This window comes from Eucyclogobius newberryi, unplaced genomic scaffold, assembly GCF_026437365.1.
Source record: "Eucyclogobius newberryi isolate DKJ021-1_F unplaced genomic scaffold, fEucNew1.0.hap1 SCAF_16, whole genome shotgun sequence".
In the NCBI taxonomy this organism is placed as follows: domain Eukaryota; kingdom Metazoa; phylum Chordata; class Actinopteri; order Gobiiformes; family Gobiidae; genus Eucyclogobius; species Eucyclogobius newberryi.
In genome coordinates, this window is record NW_027315790.1 from 30,853,684 (window position 1) to 30,875,771 (window position 22,088).

Below are 22,088 nucleotides of genomic sequence, written 5' to 3' on the forward strand. Positions count from 1 at the left end.
GAAGTAGTTTTGGCCACATTTTTGGACTTTTTTTCCATTTAGAAGTTGATATATTTAGCTTTAAAATGTTAATCGCTATGGAAACAGTCAGCATTTCTGTACACTCTGAAACCCATGGATATCTACATATACTTTAGATCGTATTTAATGACTTTTATTGATTATTGCACTGGGATAATGCACATTTATATGAAAGCAAAAACACTGCAGCGTTTGGGTTTCACGTTCAGGACTTTCCGAGCTGGTTTGGAAACACGATCGATCGTCTGGAGGAATTAAAAATGCCACTTTCATTAACTTAACCTGAAATGTCCCTTCAAAATAAAAGTGAACCGAGCTCTTGATTTATGACCGGATTTGTTTGTAAAATAAAACCGCTCCATCTGTCCTACTTTTCAGACGATTTCTCCAAAGTAATCAATTATCCTCCTCCTCCTCCTCCCCTCCTCCTCCTCCACTCTCTCTCTCTCTCTCTTCCTCTCTCTCTCTCTCTCTCTCTCTATCTCTATCTCTCTCCTCTTTAAGCTTTCCCTCTCACCTCCCTCTCCCTGTCTTTTATATTTCTCTTTCCCTCTTGCTTCCCTCTACCTCTTTACTCTCACTCTCTCCCTCTCCTTCTCTCTATATCTCTTCTCTTTAGTGTCCCTTCACCATATTTTCCCTCACACCTCTGTTTTTCACCTTTCTCTTTCTCCCTTCCTCTCTCTGCTCTCCCCTCTCTCTTCTCTCCCCTTACTCCATTCCTCTCCTCTCCCTCCTGTCTCTCCCCTCCTGTCTCTCCCCTCCTGTCTCTCCCCTCTCTTTCCTCCTGTCTCTCCCCTCTCTCCCCTCCTGTCTCTCCCCGCTCTCCCCCCCTCTCTCTCCCCTCCTGTCTCTCCCCTCTCCCCTCTCTCTCCTCCTGTCTCTCCCCTCTCTCTCCTCCTCTCTCTCTTCTGTCTCTCTCTGCTCTCCCCTCTCTTTCCTCCTGTCTCTCCCCTCTCTTTCCTCCTGTCTCTCCCCTCTCTTTCCTCCTGTCTCCCCCCTCTCTTTCCTCCTGTCTCTCCCCTCTCTCTCCTCCTGTCTCTCCCCTCTCTCTCCTCCTCTCTCTCTCCTGTCTCTCCCCTCTCTCTGCTCTCCCCTCTCTTTCCTCCTGTCTCCCCCCTCTCTTTCCTCCTGTCTCTCCCCTCTCTTTCCTCCTGTCTCTCTCCCCTCCTGTCTCTCCCCTCTCTCCCCTCCTGTCTCTCCCCTCTCTCCCCTCCTGTCTCTCCCCTCCTGTCTCTCCCCTCTCCCCTCTCTCTCCTCCTGTCTCTCCCCTCTCTCCCCTCCTGTCTCTCCCCTCCTGTCTCTCCCCTCTCCCCTCTCTCTCCTCCTGTCTCTCCCCTCTCTCTCCTCCTCTCTCTCTCCTGTCTCTCCCCTCTCTCTGCTCTCCCCTCTCTTTCCTCCTGTCTCTCCCCTCTCTTTCCTCCTGTCTCCCCCCTCTCTTTCCTCCTGTCTCTCCCCTCTCTTTCCTCCTGACTCTCCCCTCTCTTTCCTCCTGTCTCTCCCCTCTCTCCCCTCCTGTCTCTCCCCTCTCTTTCCTCCTGTCTCTCCCCTCTCTCCCCTCCTGTCTCTCCCCTCTCTTTCCTCCTGTCTCTCCCCTCTCTTTCCTCCTGTCTCTCCCCTCCTGTCTCTCCCCTCTCTCTCCCCGCAGTCATTATTTGTGCTTTTACAGCCTCTTACAGTCCCACTTTACCCGTGGATGGCGCAGACTCGGGGAAAGAGCCCCTTCGTTTGCCTCTGCCACAGACGACGGTGCGACATGTCCACTCACCAGTGTTGGGAAAGTTCACTTTCTACATGAACTAGTTCAGTTCATAGTTCATAATTCAAATTTTTGAACTAAGTTCACAGCTCCCAAAAATGATCTAGTTCAGTATTTTTTTTTTCAATATTATGCAATAATGTTTCTAAATTATTTCCACAGTCCAAATACAACCACAGGCAGCAATTATTGTATTAGTTTAATGCTGAGACTATGTGTCAGATTTCATCTTCATATCACATTTTGAATCCTTTACCAGGATTTACATTCACACTGAAGACAGACTTCCCCAGAGGCAAAGTTTGCACAGAAATGTTAGATTGTTCCAATTCTCACCGACCTCATCATAAAACTCACGTAACTGGTCGTAGGGCGACTCCTTGTAACTGGTCGTAGGGCGACTCCTTGTAACTGGTCGTAGGGCGACTCCTTGTAACTGGTCGTAGGGCGACTCCTTGTAAACTGGTCGTAGGGCGACTCCTTGTAACTGGTCGTAGGGCGACTCCTTGTAACTGGTCGTAGGGAGACTCCTTGACTCCTGCCCAACACACACCGCCCAACACGCGCTGCCCAACACACACCGCCCAACACGCGACGCCCAACACGCGCTGAGCAACACACACCGCCCAACACACGCCGCCCAACACGTGCCGCCCAACACGCGCTGAGCAACACACACCGCCCAACACGCGCCGCCCAACACACGCTGAGCAACACACACCGCCCAACACACGCCGCCCAACACGCGCCGCCCAACACGCACTTCCCAACACACACCGCCCAACACGCACCGCCCAACACGCGCCGCCCAACACGCGCTAAGCAACACACACCGCCCAACACACGCCGCCCAACACGCGCTTCCCAACACACACCGCCCAACACGTGCCGCCCAACACACGCTGAGCAACACACACCGCCCAACACACGCCGCCCAACACACGCCGCCCAACACGCGCCGCCCAACACGCGCTGAGCAACACACACCGCCCAACACACGCCGCCCAACACGCGCCGCCCAACACGCGCTTCCCAACACACACCGCCCAACACACACCGACCAACACGCGCCGCCCAACAAGCGCTGAGCAACACACACCGCCCAACACACGCCGCCCAACACACGCCGCCCAATACGCGCTGCCCAACACGCGCCGCCCAACACGCGCCGCCCAACACGCGCCGCCCAACACACGCTGCCCAACACACACCGCCCAACACGCGCTGCCCAACATACACCGCCCAACACGCACCGCCCAACACGCGCTGCCCAACACACGCCGCCCAAAACACGCCGCTCAACACGCGCTGCCCAACACACACCGCCCAACACGCGCTGCCCAACACACACCGCCCAACACGCGACGCCCAACACGCGCTGAGCAACACACACCGCCCAACACACACCGCCCAACACGCGCCCCCAACACACGCTGAGCAACACACACCGCCCAACACACACCGCCCAACACGCACCGCCCAACACGCGCCGCCCAACACGCGCTGAGGAACACACACCGCCCAACACACGCCGCCCAACACGCGCTGCCCAACACACACCGCCCAACACGCGCCGCCCAACACGCGCTGAGCAACACACACCGCCCAACACACGCCGCCCAACACGTGCCGCCCAACACGCGCCGCCCAACACGCGCCGCCCAACACGCGCTTCCCAACACACACCGCCCAACACGCGCCGCCCAACACGCGCTTCCCAACACACACCGCCCAACACGCGCCGCCCAACACGCGCTGAGCAACACACACCGCCCAACACACGCCGCCCAACACGCGCCGCCCAACACGCGCTTCCCAACACACACCGCCCAACACACACCGACCAACACGCGCCGCCCAACACGCGCTGAGCAACACACACCGCCCAACACACGCCGCCCAACACGCGCCGCCCAATACGCGCCGCCCAACACGCGCCGCCCAACACGCGCCGCCCAAAACGCGCCGCTCAACACGCGCTGCCCAACACACACCGCCCAACACACACCGCCCAACACGCGCTGCCCAACACACACCGCCCAACACGCGACGCCCAACACACGACGCCCAACACGCGCTGAGCAACACACACCGCCCAACACACGCCGCCCAACACGCGCTGAGCAACACACACCGCCCAACACGCGCCGCCCAACACGCGCCGCCCAACACGCACTTCCCAACACGCACCGCCCAACACGCGCCGCCCAACACGCACTTCCCAACACGCACCGCCCAACACGCGCCGCGCAACACGCGCCGCCCAACACGCGCTGAGCAACACACACCGCCCAACACACGCCGCCCAACACGCGCTTCCCAACACACACCGCCCAACACGTGCCGCCCAACACACGCTGAGCAACACACACCGCCCAACACACGCCGCCCAACACGCGCCGCCCAACACGCGCCGCCCAACACGCGCTGAGCAACACACACCGCCCAACACGCGCCGCCCAACACGCGCTTCCCAACACACACCGCCCAAAACACGCCGTTCAACACGCGCTGCCCAACACACACCGCCCAACACGCGCCGCCCAACACGCGCCGCCCAACACGCGCTGAGCAACACACACCGCCCAACACACGCCGCCCAACACGCGCCGCCCAACACGCGCTTCCCAACACACACTGCCCCACACACACACCGACCAACACGCGCCGCCCAACACGCGCTGAGCAACACACACCGCCCAACACACGCCGCCCAACACGTGCCGCCCAACACGCGCTTCCCAACACACACCGCCCAACACGCGCCGCCCAACCCACGCTGAGCAACACACACCGCCCAACACACGCCGCCCAACACGCGCCGCCCAACACGCACTTCCCAACACACACCGCCCAACACGCGCCGCCCAACACGTGCCGCCCAACACGCGCTGAGCAACACACACCGCCCAACACACGCCGCCCAACACGCTCACCTCGTCAGACGCTCCGTGAATACGTGCTGGATAATCACCATGACGTGAGTGTGACATCGGGAGCGCAAAGACGTTGTATGATGCGTTTGTTCACAACGGACAAAGACCTCGCTCGTGTTCACGAGGTCTCGAGAGGGGAAAAACTGGGCATGTTTCCGAGGTCTAGTTTAGACGGACAGCGGTTTAAAGAGAGTTGAGCCGCATCAAAGCAGACAAAAGAGAAAGTGGAAATCTTATTTCCTCATTTAGCGTTTGAATTGCCGCCGCGTCATTCCCGTTTCGCTCGCGTCTTACATGGACACGTGGGGTAACCTAAAGCGTCACTTTCCATTTCCACTCGGCTGCACTTGTTCAATACGATTTAAGAAGGCGAAAAGAGAGATGAGCGGAGGAGGTGAAAGAAGAGGAGGAGGAGGAGGTGGTCCTCTCTCGTCCTCTCCCTTCGCTCCTCTGAAGCTCTCCTTCCCTGTCCTCCTGTCCTCTCTTGTCCTCTCTCGTCCTCTCTCATCCTCTCTTTTCCTCTCTCATCCTCTCTTTTCCTCTCTCATCCTCTCTTGTCCTCTCTTGTCCTCTCTCATCCTCTCTTGTCCTCGCTCGTCCTCTCTTTTCCTCTCTCATCCTCTCTTGTCCTCTCATCCTCTCTTGTCCTCGCTCGTCCTCTCTCATCCTCTCTTTTCCTCTCTCATCCTCTCTCACCCTCTCTTGTCCTCTCTTGTCCTCTCTCGTTCTCTCTCGTCCTCTCTTGTCATCTCCTGTCCTGTCTCGTCCTCTCCTGTCCTCTCCTGTCCTCTCTCGTTCTCTCTCATCCTCTCTTGTCCTCTCTCATCCTCTCTTGTCCTTGCTCGTCCTCTCTCATCCTCTCTTTTCCTCTCTCATCCTCTCTTGTCCTCTCTCATCCTCTCTTGTCCTCGCTCGTCCTCTCTCATCCTCTCTCATCCTCTCTCACCCTCTCTTGTCCTCTCTCGTCCTCTCTCATCCTCTCTTTTCCTCTCTCATCCTCTCTTGTCCTCTCTCATCCTCTCTTGTCCTCGCTCGTCCTCTCTCATCCTCTCTTTTCCTGTCTCATCCTCTCTCACCCTCTCTTGTCCTCTCTTGTCCTCTCTCGTTCTCTCTCGTCCTCGCTTGTCATCTCCTGTCCTGTCTCGTCCTCTCCTGTCCTCTCCTGTCCTCTCTCGTCCTCTCCTGTCCTCTCTCATCCTCTCTCGTTCTCTCTCATCCTCTCTCTTTCTCTCTCGTCCTCTCTCATCCTCTCTTGTCCTCTCTCATCCTCTCTTGTCCTCTCTCGTCCTCTCTCGTGCTCTCTCGTCCTCTCTCGTCCTCTCTTGTCCTCTCTCGTCCTCTCTCGTCCTTTCTCGTTCTCTCCCGTCCTCTCTCGTCCTCTCTCGTTCTCTCCCGTCCTCTCTCGTCCTCTCCCGTCCTCTCTCGTCCTCTCCTGTCCTCTCTCGTCCTCTCTCGTGCTCTCTCGTCCTCTCTCGTCCTCTCTCGTCCTTTCTCGTTCTCTCCCGTCCTCTCTCGTCCTCTCTCGTTCTCTCCTGTCCTCTCTCGTCCTCTCCTGTCCTCTCTCGTCCTCTCTCGTCCTCTCCTGTCCTCTCTCGTCCTCTCTCGTCCTCTCTTGTCCTCTGACTGTCCCTCTCTTTTCTCCAGATGAGATCGACATGTTGGAGAGGCTGTGGCTCTCCGGGATCTGCCACAACGACAAGATCGAGGTAAAGATCTCTGACCGTTCATGAGGACATTCCAGTCAAAGCGAGCGCCTTCTCCGCAGACGTTACGCGGTGTTCCATGTGTACACATATATATATATATATATATATATATATATATATATATATATATATATATATATATATGATGAAGTAGAGCTTGGCCGAGAAGCCAAAATGTGTCAGAGTAACGATACTTTAAAATAAGGCTACTCAAGTAGAAGTAAAAAGTACACGCTCTAATACTCAGGTAAGTACCGCAGAAGTACAGAATAACAGTTTGGACGTAAAATGTATGTCAAATCTGATTTATGACTATTTATGTCACCGGCAATCAATAAATAAACACATAGAAAAAATAAATAAATAGAAAAAATGAATAAATAGAATACAATAAATAAATATTATATTTGAATAGGTATCTAAATAAATTAAATTAAAAAAATAGAAAAAATATATATATTTTAAGTATAAATTACAAACCTGAGTCAAACCTGAAGGTCAATCATTTATTATTGTTTATTTGATTCTATGTTCTAACTCCACTATATTTACTCCAAACTAAATATTACTCAAGTAGAAATAGTTTGAGTAGTTCAGTTGTCGCGACGCTGTCTGAAAGTCATTCTCAATCTGGGGACCTGCTCTGAGCACTCACATATTTATTACACTTAGCTTTAATCGCTAGCATTTCAAAATCTCTCTTTTATCATCATCTTTTGGGAAATCTACTCTAGAATCTCAATGTAAACTTTATCCTTTGCCGTTCTAATCCTCATCTAAATATTACCTTCATTTGCAGAACTTATTTGATGAATGTATCGCCCATTACCGTTGAAAGCGAGAGCGATTTAACGTTTGTTTGATTTTCCCTGCGTCTCTGCATCGCTCACCGCTCATTATCATGGCGCTCACCTTCACCCGAGCTGTGAGGACGAAGTCATCTTTGTAGACTTTAGTTTGACGGTTTGATCCGCGCCATAACAACAACAAAAACGCCCGACAAAACGTTAATTTTAATGTAGACGAGCTGCTCAACGACTACAAACGCAGACTTTAGGATAGATTTTGTACCTACTGTATTTTCCAGACTATAAGTCGCACTGGAGTATAAGTCGCACCAGCCAAAAAATGCATAATAGAGAAGAAAAAAACATATATAAGTGGCACTGGAGTATGAAATGCAGTTGCAAGTGTGAAAATAACAAATAATATCACATATAAGTCGCTCCGGAGTATAAGTATATAAGTATAAATATAAATATGAGTTGCACCACGGCAAAAACTATGAAAAATGGTGCAACTTATAGTCCGGAAAATACGAGTTATTCCAACTTTAACACCTCCAAAGAAAATAGTTGGTTCATAACACAACGTATTCCAGGTCCAGATTAACCCGGTCTTAAGTAGAAATACACCACTGCCAAGAGTTAAAAATGTGAATAAAACGTACTTAAAGCGAAGTAAACGCCAGACCTGAAGAAGCTCGCGCACCACAGTTTGACAAACGCCGACTCGGAGGGGAAAATGTGGCGTTTCTCATTCACTTGATGTGTAGAGCTCGGTCCAGACTTTTCAATCTGCTGCGAGCGAGGTCAACCTACGACTATTATTCCATGTCTAATTTATCATATTTCTCATTAAGAGCTACACTAATGTTGCTGTTTGTGAGCTTCTGTGTGTTCGGTGTTCTTCAGTAGTCCTGTAACTTTCAAGATACTATCACCGTGTACTCCTTAAAATACAAACTCATCAGAAGAATCTATTACAAACGACTGGAAATACTGTTTTCCAGCGTCAAAGTTGTATTTGCGATGACATTTATGTATTCTTAAGGATTTATTGCCCAGTAAATCCTTAAAAATCAAGCTTTTCAATTCATAAAACATGCTAAGTGTATGTAATAGTTGCTCATTAAATGGACAATTCACATAAAATATAAGTGTTATAGGTGCTTTTCCTTTCATTTTCTTAATTCTTCACATTTTATGATATTGTCATAATCCCAAATCCCCCATTGAAATGACATCATCTTTCACTTCATCCTTTGCCTTCATTTTCCACAGTTTTTGGATTTCTCATCATATTTCTGTGCTTTTACCTCTTTTATTTCTTGCCTTTGCTTGTCTGGACGTCACACAGACACGACTGGGTTATTTCTGCAGCAGTAACACACACACACACACACACACACACGCTGATCCCGTTCTTGTGTGTTTTCCATGTCCCGCCGCCCGGCCTGCTGCGCGGCGCTGCCCCCTGCAGGTGATGAGCAGTAAGCTGGACATAGACAACATGGCGGGCGTGTTCTACATGCTGCTGGTGGCCATGGGGCTGAGCCTGCTGGTGTTCGCCTGGGAGCACCTGGTCTACTGGAAGCTGCGGCACTGCGTCAGGAGGTCCGGAGGCATGGACTTCCTCCTGGCCCTCAGCAGGGTGAGGACACGCTCACTTGGGGGGCGCCGTGGGGGACATCTATTTATAAAGATCCGAATGAACAAGCATGAAATCCATCTAACCGTGTTTTTTGGTTGCCAAGTTCAGACAGAAAATATGGGTGAAGAATCTTTTTTCAGTTCCTTCTCATATTTATTTAAAGTCCACGTGACAGCTTCCCGTGTTTGTCTGATTATGAAGTCGTTTGTCCCTGTGGTGAATCATTATCACAGTTTTACATCGGTCGAGCTGCAAGTTTGCGAAGAAAATCTGACAAATACAAGTTGAAAATGACAGGAAGCATCGCTACAGCGGAATACCTCTGTGATGTCATCAAAAGGCGCCGTTCCATCAAACTTACAGAGAAACGTGCGCAATTTACACCCTTTTATGACAGTTTAAACAATTATTTGACAAAATAAATGTAACTATTGTGTAATTTAAATACATTTTGACCCTTGTTTACAATCTGGTTCCTAGGTAACCGTCGTCCAACCAGGAAGTGACATTATAAACGTCACAAAAATGTCCAAATTGGGGAAAAACAGGAAAAATGTTTGATGAAATCTTATATATTGTCATGTTCCCTTTGTTTTAGTGAAAAGTGCAGTCTAATGTGTCACATGGAGCCAGACCAGAGCTAAATCTGGACTAAACCGAGAGAAACTGGATAAAATAGACTCAAACCAGGAATTAATTGGGACTAAACCAAATCTAAACCTGGAAATGCCCTCACTAACACTGCATCACCATAAATAAACACAATAACCGTGTTCGAAAGCAACAATGTGTCCAATATTACTCAGATTAGTTTGTTGTTTTATATTCGCTGACCGATCTGCTGTCCGATATCTCATTCCTCTGATTGCTCATGACTCTGCGATGTTTGTCCACGGGCGCTTCACTCCGCCTTTTAGAACTCAGAGTACATAAAGAGACAGGATGACAGCTGCTGGGCTTGACACGCTTATTAATAAAAACATTTTGGCCCCAAACCGTCACCGACACGTTTTTAGGATTCGCAATCTCGACAGTCCATCAGCGCTTGTTTATGCTTGTCCTTATTCCACACTGTTTATCAGACACGGCTCTGCCAAAGTGCAAAGGAGGGAGGGGTCTGCCACACGCTCGTCTCCGTGGAGAAGCCGTCCAAGTGCTTTAAATGTTCCGCAGTATGTCATTAAACTGGCCTGTCTTGCGTCTGTGTTGTTACATGCATTTTTAGTGGAAATGGAGGTTATTGAATAGAAAAGTGACCCAGATCTGAGCTAAACATGTTCAAATCTAATACAACAATCTAATACACAATTGTAATGCTTTAGTGATTCTCAAGATAAAAATGCACGTTTGCTAGAAAAAAGTTGCAAATTTGTGAGAAAAAACGTTTAAATTTAGGAGTTTCTAAACATGCAAATTTACGAGAAAAAAATAGCAAATTTGTGGGAAAAAACTTGCAAATTTTCGGTTAAATTTTTTTTCAAATTTACTAGACACAAGTAGCAATTTGAGGCGTTTTAAAACATGCACATTTGTCAGAAAAAACACTACATTTCACCAGTTTTGAAACATGCAAATATTCGAGAAAGAAACAGTTTAAATTCATGGAGACGTTAAGTGGCATTTGACTGTAAAAACACATCACACTGCAGTGTATTGTCAATATGCGCACACAGCGGTCTAGACGGTCTATAATAACTTCATTTTTCTGTGTGTGTTTAAACTCGAACATCTGCCATCCAATTGTTGTTTCTATAATCCAACCTAATGCATATACATACATATATAAATCAACATGCAAATTCACAACTTTTTAAACATGAAAATTTATTTGAAAAATAACAAATTTGTGAGAAAAAACTTGCAAATTTGCCTTAAAAAAAACATGCAAATTTACGATTTTTTTAAACATACACATTACAAGAAAAAAGTAGCAAATTTGTGAGAAAAAACTTGCAAATTTGCTGAACAAAAACGTGAAAATGTATAAGTTTTTAAACATGAACGTTTATTGGAAAAATAACACATTTGTGAGAAAAAAATTACAAATGTGCTGTACAAAAACATACAAATTTGCAAGTTTTTAAACGTGCACATTTCCTAGAAAAAAGTAGAAAAATTTGTTAGAAAAAACTTTCAAATTTGCTGTACAAAAACGTGCAAATTTACGATTTTTTAAACGTGCACATCTGCTAGAAACAAGTAGCAATTTTGGGCATTTTAAAACATTCACATTCGTCAAAAAAAAAAAAATTGGTGTGTGTTTAAACTCGAAAAATCTATCCTAATGCACCTTCGTTGATCTGAATTGTCACAACCTAAAGCCCAGCACTTGCACCAATCATGAGTTAGAGCTAGTTCGGCCTCTGCAGCTCAGATTCTGGAGGAGAAGGCGCTGAACATGAGCCGTGAACACAAACGGAGAAGGAGAAACACTTGTGATGACGTTTAAAGACAGACCGTGGACCGAGCTCTACGCCAAGCTTTAAGTGTCGGGTCCCCGGTGCACTCTGTGATTGTGGTGATAAATAGTGTGTAAAAGCAGCCCATTAGTCCATTGTTAGCGTGTTAGCGGCCACTCGTCGCCGCGGTAATGGCCTGTTAGTACGCGGTTTTCTTGTACAGCTTCACACCACTGCACCAAGTGTCACCGCTACATCGTCTAGCAGGCCAAAGCTAACGGAGGTGCAGTGATGTCGGTGCCAAAACGAGAAACGCTTACTTACCACAGCTCGTTAAGCTCAGGGAAACAGCACGTGGAACTCTGACCGAAAGAGTACGCAGGGGCTAAACTCGAACTTCACGAACAATATTCAGAGATTCTTTAAGGTGGATGATATCAAAACAAATGTGTTTACAGACAGATCTTCTCCTGTTTGGGTTATCGTCATTTAGCACTACATTATCCCTAGTTTAGTCTCATTTTAGACCTTGTTTAGTCTCATTTTAGACCACGTATAGTCTCATTTTAGACCATGATTAGTCTCATTTTAGACCATGTTTAGTCTCATTTTAGAACATGTTTAGTCTCATTTTTGATCAGATTTAGGCTCATTTTAGACCATGTTTAGTCTCATTTTAGAACATGTTTAGTCTCATTTTTGATCAGATTTAGACTCATTTTAGACCATGTTTAGTCTCATTTTAGACCATATTTAGTGTCATTTTAGACCATGTTTAGTGTCATTTTAGACCATGTTTAGTCTCATTTTTGATCAGATTTAGACTCATTTTAGACCACGTTTAGTCTCATTTTAGACCATGTTTAGTCTCATCGTAGACCATGTTTAGTCTCATTTTAGACCATATTTAGTGTCATTTTAGACCATGTTTAGTGTCATTTTCGAACATGTTTTGTCTGATTTTAGACCATGTTTAGTCTCATTTTAGACCACGTTTAGTCTCATTTTAGACCACGTTTAGTCTCATTTTAGAAGTTTCATTTTAGACCATGTTTAGTCTCATTTTAGACCACATTTAGTCTCATTTTAGACCAAGTTTAGTCTCATTTTAGACCATGTTTAGTCTCATTTTAGACCATGTTTAGTGTCATTTTCGAACATGTTTAGTCTGATTTTAGACCATGTTTAATCTCATTATAGACCACGTTTAGTCTCATTTTAGACCAAGTTTAGTCTCATTTTAGACCATGTTTAGTCTCATTTTAGAACATGTTTAGTCTCATTTTTGATCAGATTCAGACTCATTTTAGACCATGTTTAGTTTCATTTTAGACTAAACATGGTCTAAAATGAGACTAAACATGGTCTAAAATGAGACTAAACGTAGTCTCATTTTAGACCATGTTTAGTCTCATTTATAGCATGAATTAACCCTTAACACCACATCACCCGCACAATGTGTCATTTTGTACTTGTATTTGGTTATTTCCCAACACTGTTTACAATAATACAACCAGGGTAAAACGTTAAATAAGAAGCGTTTTGTCGAGTTGTGGTCAGTTCTCTCTCTGAACAGACTGAAGTTTTGAAAAAAGACTTCTTGAAGTTATTCCACGTGCTTGATAAAATGGAAATCAAAACATTCATAAGTGGACCTCTTCCAAACATCGACAGGAGGATAAACAAGTTTAGCCGGCTTCTTCAGCTGAACACATGGCTGTCCAAAGAGTGTCCCCCGAGAGGACTACACTATATTGAGAACTTCTATCTATTCTGGAAACGAGAGGACCTGTTTAAGAGAAATGGCCCCCACCTATGCAGAGGTGGAGTGAGGGTGCTGACAGAGAACCTGCTCCACGCTCTGAGGCATTGGACTGGGCCTGGACAGGGTCCTGAGCAGATAGTTAGAGAAGAGAGGAATGAGAGAAGAATTCCTGCTCCATCAGCCAGAGACCGAGCCAATGTTTCAACATCAAAAGCACCACAACCTCAGCCTCCACCAAAGGATTCATCAGCAGCTGCTCCACCACCACCAGCAAAGGATTCAGCTCCAGCTGCTCCACATTCATCTCCACCGCCTCCAGCAAAGGAACAATCTTCAAAGGCCTTGGACCCATCTGTGACAAGCCCAATAACATCCCTGTCATCGCCCCTGCCTTCACACCAGCCCTGGGTTCCCCCTGCAACATCTACTCCCACTAAAGATTCATCATTCTCCTTCTCATCTCCACTCTCACCCATGGGCCTTCCCAGCCATTTTTAAAGTCTGATCAAATCAGGCATTAAGATGGCTCCACTCACGCCCAATATAGCAAGGGCTATGTCAATACGTATCAACTCATCCCTGCACAAGCCGACTACACCAACAAAAGCCCCACCACCCATCCCCCCTCGCCTCTCACCTGGTCCCAAACTCTCCTTGGCTACAAAAGCCCCACCACCCATCCAACCTCGCCTTTCACCTGGTATCTCCCATAGCTAGGATGCACTGGGTCTCAGCGTTGCCGAAACTTATTGTCACATTAAAAATCAAACCAACCCGGGGCCCTATGTAAAAAGAGCCCCCCCTAGTGCTATTTCTGTAGTCACATCATCACACAGATGGAAAAACAAAATGCGAGTCAGGCCCAATCTGAGAAATGTGATTCATATTCCCTGTGAAAAGATAAAGCCCAGTCTCACTGAAACTAGTCTGAAACTTGCTGTGCTAAATGTCAGATCCTTATGTAACAAATCTCTCTTAATTAATAATTTTATTTCTTCTTATAATCTTGATTTTATGTTTTTAACTGAAACATGGCTTGACAAAAACACAGGAAATGTAGTTCTGATAGAATCTGCTCCACCCAACTTTAAGTTTGAATCTGAAACACGAGAAAACAAAAAAGGGGGTGGAGTCTGTGCTGTCTTTAGAGATGAAATAATTACCCGCAGGTTGTCTTTTGGGGTGTTTTCATCATTTGAGTATGTATCCTTTAAAATGGAGCTAAAACGGTCTCCATCCATTCTCTTCATTGTTTTATACAAGCCTCCCCAGCACTGCCAAAGTTTTATTGATGATTTTACTGAGATGCTTTCAGTCGTATGCACAGACTTTGATGGTTTGGTCATTACAGGTGATTTCAATGTGCATGTTGATAATATTTGTGACAGAAACGCTAAAGAGCTTGATTCTGTCCTTGAAACCTTCAGTCTTACTCAGCATGTGAGAGGCCCCACCCACAGCAGAGGGCACACTCTAGATCTCATAATTACAAAGAGGGTAAATATTTCAAATGTTAATGTGATCGATGTTGCTCTGTCTGATCATTTCTGTGTCTTCTTTGACCTGTCTGTTTCTCCCAAACCTCCGGTTGGTCCTGCAGTTGTTCAGAGGAGACACATAAGTGATGGCACAGGTGCACTGTTTATGGAAATGATAAACTTTGAAAATGTCTCATGTTCTATTGTAAATGATTTGTTGAACTCTGTTACATCTAGTGTTTTGAATGTTCTGGACACCATCGCCCCTATAAAGGCTAAAATGGTTAAAAATAAGCAGAAGGCGCCGTGGAGAAATGATGATTCGGTCAGGGCACTGAAAAGGGAGTGCCGCAGGGCCGAACGGAAATGGCGCAAGTCAAAGCTCCAGGTTCAAAAAGAGATTTACAAAGAAAAGCTGAACATGTACAACCTAATCTTATGTAGAACTAGGGAAAGATATTTTTCTGAAATAATTGGAAGCTGCAGTAACAACTCGCGTGTCCTGTTTGCCACAGTAAAGAGATTAACAAACCCTCCAGCTCAGCTGCCGTTAGAACTCATTTCCACATCCAAGTGTAATGAGTTTGCATTATTCTTTAATGACAAAGTTCAGGGCATTAAAAATGCTATAAATCCCACAATGCAAAAAATTACCCTAAAACCACCAAGACACTTAGAGCTAACTCACTTTGCACCAGTAACTGACAAAACTGTCCATGAGATCATCACCAGTCTGAGTTCATCTACATGCTGCCTTGATGTGTTACCCACCAGATTTCTAAAGTCTGTGCTGAACAGTTTGTTAGCACCATTCACTCACATAGTTAACATGTTGCTTCAATCTGGAACATTCCCAATGTCTTTGAAAACTGCGGTCATAAAGCCTCTCCTAAAGAAGAGCAGTCTTGATGCCGCAGTACTGAGTCATTACCGGCCCATCTCTAATCTGCCATTTTGGGGCAAAGTCCTTGAAAAGGTTGTTTACCAACAGCTCACAGATTTCCTCTTAATAAACAACTCATTTGATGTTTTTCAGTCAGGTTTTAGACCTCATCACAGCACTGAGACTGCTCTTGTCAAGGTGACAAATGACATCCGCCTGAACACTGACACGGGCAAAGCCTCAGTCTTAATTCTGTTAGATCTGAGTGCTGCTTTTGACACTGTCGATCATGGGATCCTCTTACAGAGACTAGAGGACTGGGTGGGCATCACTGGCACTGCCCTAAACTGGTTAAGGTCCTATCTGGAAGACAGGAAGTACTTTGTTGAAATTGGTAGCTGTGTCTCAGACCACATGACCCTGACCTGTGGAGTGCCCCAAGGGTCAGTCCTAGGTCCCCTTCTGTTCAACCTCTACATGCTGCCGTTAGGTCAGTTGATACGCAGTGAAAATGTGTCCTATCACAATTATGCAGACGACACTCAGATCTATGTTTCACTATCGGCAGGTGACTATGGACCAGTAGATTCACTCTGTCACTGCATCCAACAGATCAGTTTGTGGATGCAAAACAACTTTCTCCAGTTGAACTCAGACAAGACTGAAATAATCGTTTTTGGCCCACAGAAACAAAGAGAAAGTGTTAGCGGTCACCTCCAGAGTCTCGCTCTAAAACCTACAAACCAAGTAAGAAATCTGGGGGTAATAATGGACTCAGACTTGAACTTTAATAGCCACATCAAATCAATAACATCAGCAGCTTTTTACCATCTAAAAAACATTGCCAAAATCAAAAATATAGTGTCAAAACCAGATTTAGAGAGACTTATCCACGCGTTTGTCTCCAGTAGATTAGACTACTGTAACGGCCTGCTCACTGGTCTCTCCAAACGAGTTGTAAAACAGCTGCAGTACATCCAGAACGCTGCTGCTCGGGTCCTGACTAGAACCAGGAAGTATGATCACATTAGTCCTGTTCTCAGGTCTCTGCACTGGCTCCTGTGGCTCAGAGAATAGACTTTAAAGCAGCTCTGCTTGTGTACAAGTCTCTCCATGGCCTAGCACCAAAGTACATCTTGGATATGTTAGTGCCATATGAACCATCTCGGACTCTGAGGACCTCAGGGACCGGCCTCCTGCTGGTGCCCAGAGTCAGGACAAAACATGGGGAATCTGCGTTTCAGTTTTATGCAGCTAAAATCTGGAACAGTCTTCCTGAAGATGTGAGACAGGCTTCTACTCTGACAATGTTCAAATCTAAGCTAAAAACAGTTTTGTTTAGCTGCGCATATGACTGAATTTTTTTTTTCTTTGCACTCTTCTCTTTTGTTTGTGATTTTATTAGTTTAGAAAATCAGTTGGATTGATAATTTTTAATTTAGTTAATTTTATTGTATTTCTGTTTCTGTAATTTCTTTGTGATTTGAATGCATTTTTCCTGCTGTGTGAAGCACTTTGAATTGCCTTGTGTATGAAATGTGCTCTACAAATAAACTTGCCTTGCCTTGCCTTGCCTTCTCCTGGTCAATGTCGAGGAATCGAACACAACCTCGATGCGTCACTCGTCTTGGTTACCACAGACTCATGTTCAGTCTCATTTTAGACCATGTTTAGTCTCATTTTAGACCACGTTTAGTCTCATTTTAGAAGTTTCATTTTAGACCACATTTAGTCTCATTTTAGACCAAGTTTAGTCTCATTTTAGACCATGTTTAGTCTCATTTTAGAACATGTTTAGTCTCATTTTAGAACATGTTTAGTCTCATTTTTGATCAGATTTAGTCTCATTTTAGACCACGTTTAGGCTCATTTTAGACCATGTTTAGTCTCATTTTAGACCATGTTTAGTTTCATTTTAGACCATGTTTAGTTTCATTTTAGACCATGTTTAGTCTCATTTTAGACCATGTTTAGTCTCATTTTAGACCATGTTTAGTCTCATTTTAGACCATGTTTAGTTTCATTTTAGACCATGTTTAGTTTCATTTTAGACCATGTTTAGTCTCATTTTAGACCATGTTTAGTCTCATTTACAGCATGAATTAACCCTTAACACCACATCACCCGCACAATGTGTCATTTTGTACTTGTATTTGGTTATTTCCCAACACTGTTTACAATAATACAACCGGGGGAAAACGTTAAATAAGAAGCGTTTTGTCGAGTTGTGGTCAGTTCTCCTGGTCAATGTCGAGGAATCGAACACGACCTCGATGCGTCACTCGTCTTGGTTACCACAGACTCATGTTCCGCTCCGTTCAGAAACCATCTGAGATTATCTTGCACAAAACCGTTTGCGCTATCGATTTGTGTAATGCGACATATAAGCGAGTAATTGAATACACGTTTAATGGGATTGCGGATGCAGAGAGAGAGTCGCCGTGAGAGTTTGGTTCAATTACCTCGGCCGGGCCGTTTTATTCCAAACGGGAAGAATCGTTGGACTAAACGGCGTGTGTTGCCGTGGCAGCATTTACAAACAGGAACATGAATATTGATTTGAGTTTTGGCTCGAGTCTGTGGCTCTAATACGACTCCGGTCCCAATACGGTAAAGCTAATCAGGAATTGCAATCGCAGACATTTTGAATCCATTTTACTGATGCAACTATGGAACAAAACAAGGCAATATGTGTTATTCACTGTGCTAGACAAGATATGATGGATATCATACCAGGGTCGGTTCCACAGTTCCCTCCTCCGTGTCACGTTTGACCGGAAAACGATGGAAGTAAAATAATATCTGGAAGTTGAATCAAAGATGGCGTAGAATCGGTTTCAATGGCCGGTGCTCGTTGGTGCATAATTTTTTTTTTTTGTCACATATTTTTCCTCAATACCTGTTCAACTCGGCTTCTCGTGATGATAGAAACATGCACCACGTGATCGGTTCTGACCAATCAGCACAATGTCGGCTAGAGCGGAGCTAGCACAAACTACAGGCTAGATCTTAAGCTAGTGGAAATATATCATTATAATATTTAACCCTTGTGAAAGCTGTAGGCGCCCGACAGCTGAACGTGAGTACTGTATTTTCCGCAGTATAAGTCGCACCAGCCAGAAAATGCATAATAGTGAAGAAAAAAACATATATAAGTCGCACTGGAGTATAAGTCGCATTTTTTGGGGGGAATTTATTTGATAAAATACAAGAACAGACACTTCACCTTGAAATGCAGTTTAAAATAATAACAGATGAGAGAACATGGTGAATAGGTGTGCGTATGCTAACGCTAACACCTTCAGCTACATGACGTATGCTAACGCTAACACCTTCAGCTACATGACGTATGCTAACGCTAACACCTTCAGCTACATGACGTATGCTAACACCTTCAGCTACATGAGGCACAGACAGAACTGTGGTAAGTGTCTGGTATGTTAACGTAACATATGAACAGTTATTCAGATAACTATAGCATAAAGAACATGCTAACAAGTTTAGCAAAGCATCAGTTTTACCCCAAATCACTAAATCCACTGAATTCTTCTTCCTCTGTGTCACTTCTAAACAACTCCACAAACTCCAGAGGAAGAGGAAGTGCAGATTCTTCTTCTGCGTCGCTTAGAGCCTAGAGCGCCCTCTTGTGGTTGTCAGTGTGAAAATAACGAGTTTGATTTCACTAAAAATGCTTGGGCACAGCAGCTGCAGTACCACGGCTTGACCACTAATCAAACTGTGTGTGATCCAGTTCTATTGAGAAGACACAAATATGAACCCCTAATCATCAAGGATCATATGCATTTCGGTGTCAGCGATGTAACTGTTGCCTTTGTCACTTGAAAACCATCCAGATTGAAATTCAGACTTCAGCAGAGTCCGCCACCCGCTTCAATGTCATTAAACGTATATATATTGCAGTTATTCTGGTGTGGCCTGCTTGTCTCCAGAGACGATTTCAGGCAAAGTTATATAACATCTCCATCAAGAAAAGCAGGAGGCAAACGCTCCCCCACAAAAGTCACATAGTGTGCCTCTTATTTGATGAATCGTTCAGCCGTGCACTGGTTTTTGGCGCCAGTGGAAGACAAAAATCTATCTGCCATCTCAGTTTGACTTTGGCTTTGGGCCCGGTGGATTTCAGCGGAGTCCAGAGGTGCCGAGCTGAACTATAGCTTACTGAAGCTGTCACACTTACGTTACATCCTCATGGGGCCACAGCACTTCAGTCTCAGGTCCTGGACATATTTATCCAAGAAACCCAGAGGGCCAATAATCTGGTCAGGAAAACTGATGGAGCTGTTGGTAGAAAGGGACTGGACGGACAACACGGCAGCACTGAGACATCTTCCTGTCCCGCGGATCAGTTTTATAATGTAGCAATCAGGGTTGTATTTGTTAAGATACTTTGCATATTGAATTGACTTCGATGGTTCTACTATTTTGACTCTTTTTTTGGTGGATTATATAAAAACAAAGGTATTTGCAGACAAATCTTCTCCTCCTTTAGGTTAATCATTGTTTAGAACTACATCATCCCTAGTTTAGTCTCATTTAGACCATATTTAGTCTCATTTTAGACCATATTTAGTCTCATTTTAGACCATATTTAGTCTCATTTTAGACCACGTTTAGTCTCATTTTAGACCATATTTAGTCTCATTTTAGACCACGTTTAGTCTCATTTTAGACCATATTTAGTCTCATTTTAGACCACGTTTAGTCTCATTTTAGACAATTTTTGATCTCATTTTAGACCATGTTTAGTCTCATTTTAGACCGTGTTTAGAGTCATTTTAGATCATGTTTAGTCTCATTCTAGACCATGTTTAGTCTAATTTTAGACCACGTTGAGTCTCATTTTAGACCATGTTTAGTCTCATTTTGACCACGTTTAGTCTCATTTTAGACCATGTTTAGTCTCATTTTGACCACGTTTAGTCTCATTTTAGACCATGTTTAGTCTTATTTTGACCACGTTTAGTCTCATTTTAGACCATGTTTAGTCTTATTTTGACCACGTTTAGTCTCATTTTAGACCATGTTTAGTCTTATTTTGACCACGTTTAGTCTCATTTTAGACCATGTTTAGTCTTATTTTGACCACGTTTAGTCTCATTTTAGACCACGTTCTTACTTACAAGCAGCATCTCTTTAGCTTCTTTCGCATTCACATTTTTTAGAGCCTTTTGGTTTATTGCAGCCCCAGTTGAGAGACGACTCTCGAAGACTTTTAAAAGTGCGATTACTCTTCACGTTCAACCCCTTCACCCTAATATTCCCAAATAACCTTCCCTCCAACATCTTCAGCCGTACGTCTAGCTGCCCGCACTCTCCCACCTCTAAACGCACGTCTTATCTTCGGTTTTCACTCTCTGGATAAACACACCGCGCGGCGTTCACTTCTCTGACCGGTCCAGCGTCCAGCCCCGTCTCCCGCTCGCTCTTAAATCCATATATGTGTGTTCCAAAACCACCATGTCCAATCCCTTTAACCCAATCACTGACTTTTCCCGTTTTAATTTCACACTGCTGTGCGCCGCGCCTCGCCTCGCCCGGACTGCTGATTCATGCACCCGGAAAGCTCTATTATTATGACTTCAACATCTTCTACCGTGTTGGGAACCGCCTCACGATGGGGGCTCGCGGTAGATTTACGCACGCTCGCGACGCGCTTGTGAAAACGCTGCGAGATTTCCGTCATGAATCTTTTTCCCGGCGTAGATCATTTCCAGCCCCCTCCTCAGCGCGGCTAATTGAGCACCATCTATCTATCCGAGTGCTGAATATGGGACGACCTCATTTTCATGTCGGGATAAATCTTTGGAGGGTCTTTAATTGAAAAAGGCTGCGCGGGGGAGGCGCTAATTCACGCCTTGGATGTCATCTTTTATTCATGGCAGGTAGAGTGGACCGGGGATGTGGCGGAGAAGGGGAGTTTATTAAGGGTGCCGGGTTATTTGAAGCTGAGTGCGGCCAAAGAAAGATCCCTGAGGACGAGGAGTGGGTCCCAATCTTAGAGGTTTTATTCAAACGCAAACATGAGGTCGATTGACTGTGAACGCCGTCAGTAGAACGTGTTTTATCCTGGAAGGAATTCAGATTGTCAGTATGTGTTTCCAGACAATACAGATGCAAAGAGGGAAGGGAAATGTCCAAAGTTTCAAATATAGTAGCTAAACAACAACAACAATGTATTCGTAAATGTGATAAATAACTGATAAGGGCAGAACAGTTCAAGTTAAAGTCTGGAATATAAACTGTAAAAACAAGAATCACATGCATTTCAGAACATGTTTGGAGTCATCTATAATGTCTCCCTTATAGGCCAGGACTAATCTAGCTCAGAGCAGTATACATTCTAACTTCTCAGTCCAGTGCCTTCAGATTGAAAATGACTTCAGTATAGCAGTCAAAACGCCTCAAGAGTTTGTGTATTTAAACCTCTTCTCTCATGGACCATTTCTGGAGGAATTACGTCGGCTGATATGTTGAATAAATTGTTTTATAACCTAATTATTTTTTTTTATTTGCCAATAGTGGCCATTGAAATGTTTGTTTGGTTGCAACATATCGCGCAGCTCTTGATAACAAATTGTAAGTGCTCTAGCCTTGGGATGCACACCCTGTTCAGATCCCTTAATCGATGAATTAGTCGCATGAGCAAATTATTAGGCCCGAGCCCCAGCAGGGCGGAGGGCCTATTGC

General features: G+C 45.2%; 1 protein-coding gene across 1 annotated transcript in view; it reads left to right on the top strand.

Annotated features, from left to right (window-relative positions):
• grin2da (glutamate receptor, ionotropic, N-methyl D-aspartate 2D, a) overlaps nucleotides 1–22,088 on the top strand; it is a 389,894-nt gene that overhangs the window by 361,306 nt on the left and 6,500 nt on the right. Inside the window, exons 17-18 of the mRNA XM_072448252.1 lie at nucleotides 6,361–6,422; nucleotides 8,685–8,855. Coding sequence (XP_072304353.1) covers nucleotides 6,361–6,422; nucleotides 8,685–8,855 — 233 coding nt within the window. The remainder of the gene's footprint in view (nucleotides 1–6,360; nucleotides 6,423–8,684; nucleotides 8,856–22,088) is intronic.